Source organism: Montipora capricornis, chromosome 4, assembly GCF_036669925.1.
Source record: "Montipora capricornis isolate CH-2021 chromosome 4, ASM3666992v2, whole genome shotgun sequence".
NCBI classification, from domain to species: Eukaryota; Metazoa; Cnidaria; class Anthozoa; order Scleractinia; family Acroporidae; genus Montipora; species Montipora capricornis.
The window spans coordinates 15,364,277-15,374,276 of record NC_090886.1 but is presented as its reverse complement, the minus strand read 5'-3'; the positions used below and the strand labels follow the sequence as shown (position 1 = coordinate 15,374,276).

The 10,000-nt window shown below is 43.1% G+C and overlaps 2 protein-coding genes across 2 annotated transcripts in view; both read left to right on the top strand.

The window, feature by feature from the left end:
• Positions 1-756: 756 nt before the first annotated feature.
• Positions 757-4,779, top strand: LOC138046156 (uncharacterized). The gene is made up of 3 exons (XM_068892834.1): positions 757-1,517; positions 3,565-3,619; positions 4,729-4,779. The coding sequence occupies exons 1-3, from the start codon at positions 757-759 to the stop codon at positions 4,777-4,779; spliced, it is 867 nt and encodes a 288-aa protein (XP_068748935.1).
• A 1,511-nt stretch (positions 4,780-6,290) lies between these two features.
• Positions 6,291-10,000, top strand: part of LOC138045647 (putative phospholipase B-like 2) — a 27,826-nt gene continuing 24,116 nt past the window's right edge. The window contains exon 1 of the mRNA XM_068892218.1: positions 6,291-6,538. Coding sequence (XP_068748319.1) covers positions 6,321-6,538 — 218 coding nt within the window. The 5' untranslated portion in view covers positions 6,291-6,320. The remainder of the gene's footprint in view (positions 6,539-10,000) is intronic.

Genomic DNA, 10,000 nt, shown 5'->3' with positions numbered 1-10,000 from the left:
AACTGGCTGTGGCTCTCAACTACATTGAACGGAAAGGCCCGCGTCCCCCTAAGGCACTTCTAGCAGCCATCGAAGAATTAAAGAGACGCGATGACATTGTTATCACTAAACCGGACAAAGGGTCAGGTGTAGTCGTGATGGATAAGCAGGAATATCTGCGGTTGTTGTCGCAGGCCTCTGTGAATGATACAAGCAAATTCCGTGCTGTCCCCTTAGAGAGACCAAAAAGTAAAGGGAGACCACCTAAGTATTACCATCCCCTACTAGAGAAAGAAAAACTGGTAGAGTCAACAGTGCGCAGAATTTTACCATCGGCGATTGCTGACTCCGTTTGACTGGCTCACTTATACGGGTTGCCCAAGACCCACAAGAGGCAATTAGCAATGCGTCCTATATCATCTGCTACGGGCACTTACAACTACGCCCTTGCTAAATGGCTTGCTTGATGCTAAGCTTAAGCCCTTGTCGGTAAACGAACATACCATCACTGATATCTTTGCCTTCACAAATGAAATTCGTGGAGTTAAGATAAGAGAAATCTTGGTATCTTATGACGTCTCATCGCTCTTCACAAATGTACCCTTAGACGAAACAATTGACATCCTGGCACGGAAAGCTTTCGAGAACAACTGGTTCAACGACACGTATGATCTAAACTTGACCAGAACTGATCTCGTTGATCTTCTGCACGTTGCTACAAAGGGGCAGCTGTTTCAGTTCGACGGGGCCCTATACGAACAGACCGATGGAGTAGCTATGGGGTCTCCCCTTGGACCCCTTTTGGCTAATGTATTTATGTGCTCTATTGAAGGGTTCCTAAAAAGTCAAGGAAAACTCCCAGAATTTTACCGCCGCTACGTAGACGACACTCTAGTCAGGATGCCGGATCTGGCAGCGGCTACACAATTTTTGGATACTCTGAACCACGCCCATAGCGCCGTGAGCTTCACTATGGAGGTAGAGAAAAATGGGATGCTCCCTTTCCTTGGGGTACAGCTTTTAAATCGTGCAACATGTGTTGAAACAAAGGTTTACGTCAAGCCGACATACACTGTGCTACTCATGCACTATAATATCCATGTGGACAGCTGCTACATGCTTGGCTGGATCGTCTCATTGCTTGATCGTGCGCACCGGCTATCATCATCTTGGGCGCATTTTTCAGAAGAGTGTGAACGTCTGAGAGAAGTTTTCCGTAAGCTGAGGTATCCGAATCACCTTATTGATTCCGTCATCAACAGGTTTATCACCTCGAGAGTCGCAGTGGACCAACCTAAACAGCATACCGATGACGCCATCCGGATAGTTATCCCCTATAAAGATCAGGATGCTGCAGTGTCTGTCAAACGACAACTTAGAGATCTTAGTAGCAAGGTGCAGAAGACGATTCAACCCGTGTTTACTAGCCGCAAGCTTAAACAAGATCTAAGCTTGCGTGAGCCCAAGCCTAACATCGTAACCCAGCAATGCGTTGTTTATTTATTCAAGTGTGACCTGTGCGATGCAGGTTATGTCGGGTACACAAAGGGCCACCTTCACACGCGCGTTGAGGGACACCGTCAAAAGGCGTCATCTATTTACAGGCATTATTGCAAAGATCATAACACTGCTGTTCCGAACAATTTCTTAGCACGCTTCAATGTAATCAAGAAATGCACGAACAAATTTGACTGCCTTGTTAATGAAATGCTGTGTATTCAATATCTTAAACCAGCATTGAATGTACAGTCGGATTCTCTTCGTGCTAAAGTATTCATGTAATTAGCTTGGCACTCTTTTATGCAAATTCGTTTTAACGTAGCCTTTTCACAAACTGCATTTTATCTTTATAACCTTGATAATGGCGCAAGATGCACCGAAACGTCGGTTTCTTTCACTTATATTTCTTGTTTCATGTAACATGTAATTAAATGCTAAAATTAAACGAGACTTACCTTGAGTCGACGTTTGAATGGAATTCTATCTCGTCACCAGTCAGGAACGAAGGACTTACATGAGAAGATTGCGCATACTACCTTAGCCTGGGAGCAAGATCTCCATTGGGGTCTCGCGCGAGATTTTCGGCGCAAGCGGTGGATCGCGTGCGGCGAGCGAAGCGAGGACTTCCATTTCCTAAAGCGGGGTTAAAACTATAAAGCTATAAAATTGTAATGTAAACAATAAACGACTTAAGAAAATATTGCACATGGCTGTCCAGTTTGATAAAAATAGACAAAAAAACAGGTCCGACAGAAAGATCTGTGCAGTTGTGTAGTTCAGTTGAAAGCCTTCCTGGATATCGTTGCAACGAAAAGGCACCCTGGACCTTCTGATATGTACTGATGAGCACCGGCATCTCGGAGGATAGCCGGCTTCTAAGCCATACGCTTCCACGTTCTTGCCACAAAATTCTCTGCGAGGTGAGGAACATTTGACATTCAGGTCCCATGCCACCAAGACTCCATCTCTACACTGAGAACGGGCTGTTGGTACTTTCCCCGTGTTTTCTCTTCTTTTCATCCTCGTGGTCTTCACAAATCACCGGCTTAGGCTTGATCTGATTTCCTCGTGGAGTTTACATGCTTCACTTGTACATCGTACAGCAAAAAACGACTTAACTCCGCGAGAAGAACATACTGCATACTTTAATTGTTAGGGAGGTTCATAGATTCCAAAGGCCATCATGTCTTTACGCCACGAACATTAACAAAAATACAATATCGCAAATAGAGGGGTTCCACAAACCACAAAGCTTACCTATGGTTACCCTGAAGACTGAGGGTAAAACAGGAAGGCACTGAATTGAATTTGTGGGGAAAAAACCGGAAAAGTAAAAAAACAACTACACAGCACTCATGAAATTGACTAGCTACCTCCGTAGTGACTACAACTGGTGAAGAGGTGAAGAGGTAGTCAGTTAACCGTAGTGATTACGAAGAAAAGTTGGACTGGACGTTCGAATTCGTGTAGGGAAGAGAAACTGAAACTAACTACTGATCTTTTCCCAATAGCCATTTTTGAACGAGGCGTGGCAATTGGTTATCAATTAAGGATGCCTGCATGGATCAGTGGGTAGCTGGCACATCTTTTATGATGAAATGATATATGAAATAGATCATATATGAACTGCGGATATGAAATCAAGTGTAACTGAAGACTGAGTTGAACTGCGAGGATCATAGCTTCACTCGACATCTTTTTACAATGCATGGCTGAAACATCGCAGCATATTGCCTATGGTTGGGCTGTGTTGAGACTCTAGACTTTCAGTTCAATTCGAATCATACAAAGTATATAGTTTCATACATCTAATTGAAAGTCATTCGCAATACCAACTGATGTAACTAAAATAAATTATATTCACGATTTCTTCGTAACTCAACCTGTTATCAACAAGAGTCTCACTGTTTTCATTGAAAAATAATGTGCTACTGAGGGAAAATTGAGCAATTTTATAATATCCATAATTTTGAACTAACACTTAACCCTGGGCGGCAGAACCTGAAAAGTGCATTATATTTTTGTCCCCAATTAATGTCACCGGTGAAGGGGATATCTTGTATCTTGCACATTTTTGTTTTCCAGAGTTAAACCTTCGGGTTCAAGTTTGGAACTAAGAAAGGAAAAAACTCAACACAAGGTAAATTGGCCTCTACCGTTGCTGAATTCGTCTGTTTCCAAACTTATTGCAGCAAGTCTTTCACTACAAATGAGGAAATCTCCCCCTCACTTACTTCAAAAGTTATCCAGGTAAACAAATCCCCCTTCGAATATTTTGCAAAATTTCGTTGCCAACTTCCTTCTGTTTGGGAAAACTGAATGAAAGATTCCATCGAAGCCATCCCTTTACTCCTTGAGCATCGAGTTACATGTGATTTGCTATGCTAATCAGTCCAGAGGAGGATTTCCGGGAATCCGAAATCGAAACCAGGTGTGATGCAAGGGCGCATCACATTGGCATCTATAGGGAGCTAAGATCATAACTCGTTCGTGGCGGTATATTTGATCACATCACTGGTCCTGTTCTTACAGAGCTGAAATAGCTATCTGTTGAATCCACGCTTGTCTCGAGTGCTTGAGGGGATTGGCTTCATATCTTGCTAAGAAACTGCGGCATGCCAAAGGACCTGTTAAAAAATTGAGTTAAGCACGCACTATGATCCATGCTATATGACCCAGATGACAAAATTCCTTTATGGCAGCGAGTAGTGTACGACCTATGCCAGACAAGGGCGGCGACTCAACGGATAGGCCACTTGCACTAAGAGGTCATGTGACATCGTTTTTATGAAAATGAAAGTTACATGATTTTGCCTTCGAAACACTTTAGTGGGTCATCTCTTAAACAAAATAATAGTGATTTGGTTTTTCAAACCCGCACCATTTGCTTAAAATGAGAAAGTCCGTAGCTGGTCACGTGACCAAAACTTGAGTTTTTAAAATTATGAATTACCCCTTTCTGACACAAATTTTGCACTTGAACTTCAAGGAAAATGTTGAAAAGATGATGTGGTAACGTTTATGGCACATCTGAACTCAACTATCAAACATTTAACGAGAAAAAAGCAAAACGTAGTTTTGGCCGCCATGTTGGAGGGCAAGAGTATGCCCTCCAACATGGCGGCCAAGACAAATCATGCTACTTTGTTGAAAAATCAAAGTACCATAAAATATCTCCCTTAAATGCGTTTCCTCTCAAATTTCGCGTGTAAGATACTTTTTATGTGTTCTGTCAATTTTTGGCAACAGCAAGATTACAACTCACTATTTAAGGGAAGCGTTGGTCACGTGACCTCTTAGTGCAAGTGGCCTATTCCACCTCCACTGCCTTCGGCGCTTGCTGCACATCAGTTGGCAGGACAGAGTCATCAACGCCGAGGTCCTGGAGCGCGCTGGCTCACTGAGCATGCCATCACTGCTCATTCAGCGACGCCTTTGATGTTTATGCGAAATCATCAAGGCCGAGGTTTGTGTTATCTGCCGAAGCCGAAGGCTGAGGCGGATAACACAAACCGAGGCCTTGATAATTTCGCTATCATGCGAAAACCGAATCCAATAATTGTTTTATTATACAATTATAAATGTAGAAGCGTTGAGACATTTCACAGAACAACAGCAAAGTAAGCCACGCAATGACACGTTTCAGTGTAAACATCTTTATTAATGACAGCCGTGAATTACATGTAAAGCGGAATTCAAAAGGTTTACAGAAAGGATTTAAGCCTAAAACATCTGAAAACGTTTCAGGAAAAACTGAATCGAACTGAAACTTTTGAGCAAAATTCTAAAGTTAAGTTGTACGGTCTTATGAAAAATGTTCCCGACATCGATATGTTATCAATAATTCCTTGTCTTCAATAACTCGTCCTACCTACATGCATAATTGCCAGTGTCTGTAGATGTGACTCGATGACACAGCGCCATCTAGAATTAGCGGGGTGCTTTTAGCCAATCAAAATTGAGATAGCATCAGCATTGTATAATAAGCATTTAATGACTGGCCCCAAGGGAAACAGTGAGTTGCAGGTAACATAAATTACTCTGTTCCAGTCTCACAGATATGGTTTGTATTATGTTGTGACTGTCGCAAAGGAAGGGTCACGGATACCCCAGGAACCCCGCTGGCTACGCCCCTGGCCTGTTTTCTTGTGCTCTCAGTCGCTCTCTTTCAATTAAGTTGAGCATCACTGCCTGCTTGCTGTTTTGCTCTCTTTATCTTCTTTCATCGTTATACGACATATTAAAAAGCATACTTAGCTTGTTTTTGGATTGCTTTTGGTATTCTGTTTTTTTACTAAGGGCGCGTTCGATTGCCCCTATTCCGGAATAAGAATACGAGGAGTGATGATTAAAACGGTATGTTTGGCGCGTTTCGAAGCAGCAAGGATACCAAAAATATGTTTAAAATAGCATTTTAGCAGATATTTGAAATTTTTAATGTGAATCTCCGTAAAAACGAAGGAATTCTAACTTACAGTCCATGTATTCCTATTCCAGAATACGGTCAATCGAACGCTCCCTTAATGCAGTCTGCTGGCCACTTAACTTCCCGCCAGACAACGCTGGTGGGTTCCAGGGCCCAGTTGTTCAAACGATGGATAGCGTTATCCCCCAGTAAATTACTGATTGCGCTATCCAACGAAAAGAAATTTACCCGGTGGGATCCACCTTTTGAACGACTGGGGCCTGCAGAAGTGTAGCCTGATTCTCAGACGGTCCAGCTCGCTCGTGTGAAGCGTGCGTGACACGAGCAGTCTACCATGGTGATTTCGATCTCCCGTGACCCGTGTTTGTCTCGTGATTCTTGTGACGTGTCTTCAGTGTTTTGACAGCAAGAGAACATGGCGCTCTTGAGGGAACTGTCTGGGCTTTATGCCGTTTTGCTTGCTTTCTACATGACCATCTGCATTAGTCAGATTAATGGAGAGGAAAAATTTGCTCACGTAGTGCTGGATTCTGATGGTGAGACGTTGCTTGTGCGGCCTGGACTCTCGTCACAAGTGGGAGATGTTGATGTGGTGGCTTGGGGCTCATTTCGCGATGAGATAAATTCCACCGGGTGAGCGATAGAGTGATAATCTTCACTTATTTAACTAATCAGAGCACAAAATAATGAAATCGAGAAAGAACATACATATATTTTTCCTGTTTTGTAACAATTTTTAAAGGTGATTTACTGAAGCTCCGCTCCAAGACACCAGTCGGATCACGCTACATGTATGAAGCCCTGCTGGAGGGAAGTGGGGGAGGGAAGAGGGGGAGGGGAGGGGGTCCAGTGTCGCTTGTCGCTTGTCGCTTGTCTGAATTTTTAAAAGGTCTCGTGTCGGTGCTTTGTCAATGTTTGACGTTGCTGTGGGAAATTTAAAGGAAGGATGTCCTTTGTTGTTCCTTTATTTGCTACTACGACCAAAAAATAATTCTTCTTTTTTCTTTGGATTTCAAAACTAAGTTAACTAAACACTAAGTGACCCGAGTTTTAAGTTCTGATTTTAAAAAGACACCTGCTTATTTTAACTGGAATTTTGTTATTTCTTGGTCCGCCACTTCTAACTTTTGGGTTGAGGAGAAGATGACGTCAAAGACACACGGGTTTAAGAATGCAATGCGTGTGTACACGGCTGAATTAATATGCAGTACGGGAGATTCAGGCTTTCGGATTTTTAACCTTGTGTTTTGCATATATATAATAAGTTTCATTTACACGCTGAAATTTTAGCTAGTGAGTAAATGATGTCACTTTTCCCTAGATCCAACCCTCTGAGGTCTAATTGGTCAGTTTTGAATGTGAGTAATGGCAGACTGTTAAATCCAAACCTAACAGCCTTTGGATAAAAATCAAAGCTCAAAATTTTGCCAATCAGGTGTTAAGCAAACATGCTTTCAAGAACGTCTGGGCTGGAAGGCTGGGATGGGCTCTGCCTTGTCCTGGACAGATTGTGCTAGGGACATTGCATTATTCCCTTCAAATTCAGGGGTGGGCTGGCTCTGGCTCTGGTCAAGTAGGGATTCTGGTATGGCAGGTGGTTTGCTTTCATTTTCAGCCCAGTGAGACTCTTCAATGTGACTGCTTGCATGGTTCTGGTGATGGCTCCAGAGTGGATCATAGGTGAGGCAGGTTTCTACAGAAGCGCTGGACGTTGGTTACTCTGCTCAAACCAGCCGCTGATATCAATTTTACCGAAACCCCTGGACCTGAGTTTGGACAAGCTACCTAAAAATAAAATAAAGTCTTACTTTGTTCTCCAGGCCATGTGCCTCAACTCTGAACTACGTACACTTCCTCTTTCAATCAATCTGTCAACTCATAACTGAACACAAACGGGTCAGTGCAGTTCTCTTAACCACTAGCTGTACCTCTCTTATGCTAGTTTCTCAACCATCAGGCTGTGCTTGTTTACTCGAAGTACCATACTCATCCATTTTTCAGCTATACAAAAATTTGGTTTTATCAACGGAATTGATAATGTAAATTGGCCACCGTACAGAGATTCTAAAAGCTGACGTTTCGAGCGTTAGCCCTTCGTCAGAGCAAAGCTTTTAGAATCTCTGTACAGTGGCCAATTTACATTATCAACTCTGTTGATAAAACCAAATTTTTGTATACTACTTCCCCACCGACGCAGCACCACAGTTTCTTTAGAAACTACACCCTTCATTCATTTTTCAGCTACTTCAGTATGGGTAACGAGAGGCTGACAACCACCGCTAATGCCAGGAGTCTAGGAGTAGTACTTGATGACAACATTTTATTTGATGTGCTCAGACATTTGCCGATCATCGTTTTACCAGCTTAGGAACTTATCAATGATAAGAAAATGTCTCGTGAAGCGTTATCCAACTTTAAGACACAGGACGAAACTAAGCTAATTAACAACTGACATGTTTTATTCCTTCTCTCCCCAGTCCCTATTGCGCACGGCTTACACAGTCCAAAGTTCACACTAACACAACATCTCCCCTTTTCAAGGTCACAAACAACTTTTTTTTTAAAAATCACAAACAACTGAAGGTTCTCATCTCAGACAGCAAACAAAAATAAGAAACGACGACTAGATCTTGTCTGAGATTTAAAACAAACATATAACAAATCTGAATCATGCAAGTCCTAAACTCTCCTTCAACCTAAGCGAAGGCTTGGTCAGTCTCTTTTGCCTTGTGGATATACAGGGTGAAGGAAGGGACTTCACAGGAGTAGGTGGATTGTCTACAGACACAGGTTCCTTTGTGCTGGGCATCTCTGGCTTGTCTCCAGGAACTGGTGTGATGAGTGATCGATTTCGTCTCACTGTGCCTCTACCTGTCTCAACCGTGTAGGATCTTGGTGTTTCTGCTGCACTGGCAACTGTTCCCGTAACTGTTCCTGCGATGTTTCCCGTCATTAATGTACACCTGAGTGCCGGGTTGCAGTGACTCTAGTGGAGCAGGTCTGTGACGCTGGTTGAAGTTGGTCCTCAATTTGTCCTTGCTCTCTGCTTCTTTTTGACGTAACTTGTCGATGTCAGGCCTACTTAGGGCAAAATTTGCATGAAACGTTGGAAAAGTGGTTCTGATTTTCCGACCCAAGAGCAGCTCTGCTGGCGAGTATCCACAAGCAAGTGGGGTTGATCTGTATGCTAACAGTCCCTTGGTTGGGTCTTTCTCTTTCTTCAGAAGAGACTTGGTAGTCTTCACTGCTCGTTCAACCTCGCCGTTTGCCTGTGGGAAGCGGGGACTACTTGTTGTATGTTTAAATCCCCAGTCCTTTGCGAATTGGGTAAATTCTGCTGATGCATACTGTGGACCGTTATCACTCCTGACTTCCTCTGGAATGCCGTGTTGTGCAAAGATCGCCTTGAGCGCTCTGATAACTTCAGATAATTTGGTTGTCTTATTCATTGCCGCTACCTCTACATAGCGAGAGAAATAATCAACCACTATCAAGTAAGTGATATGATCGAGTTCGAAGAGATCAGTTGCAGTCATTTGCCACGGACGCTCAGGGAAGGATGTTGGCATGAGTGGTTCTGGCCTGATTACTTGGTGCCTTGCAAAGATTTTGCGGTTCTCCACCACATCTTGTATCTCACGACTTAAACCCGGCCACCAAACAAAACGTTTTGCTCGCTCTCTGCATTTGGACATTCCTTGGTGTTGTCCTTCGTGTAGCTTGTCGACGACGTCTAACCTCAGGGATGATGGGATAACAATTCTCGATTATTTTAAGTATTGCTTGAACTACACTTAGCTCTCCTCTGTCTGACCAATACGGTTTCAGTGCGTCATGAAGATTAAACTTGTTCGGCCAGCCCTCAAGGCAATAATCTTTAATCTCCTTACAAATGGTGTCTTCATCTTGAGCCTCCTTGATTTGTAGTAACTTGATGTCTGACACAGGGAGTGAGTCAAGTACACTGTCGAGATATATGTTCATCTCTTGTTCCTTTATGGTGGTCTCACACTCAGAACTAGTTGGCTGGATTCTAGAGAGTGCGTCAGCCACGTACATTTTCTTTCCAGGCACATGGAGGACTTCTTTCAAGTG

Coding starts and splice junctions, on each gene's coding strand:
- LOC138046156 (XM_068892834.1), top strand. CDS start 757: ATGGGGTCTCCCCTTGGACCCCTTTTGGCTAATGTATTTATGTGCTCT. Junction 1,518..3,564: donor TGCGATGCAGGTTATGTCGG/GTACACAAAGGG, acceptor TTTGTTTTCCAG/AGTTAAACCTTCGGGTTCAA. Junction 3,620..4,728: donor AGGAAAAAACTCAACACAAG/GTAAATTGGCCT, acceptor TTTTGGCAACAG/CAAGATTACAACTCACTATT.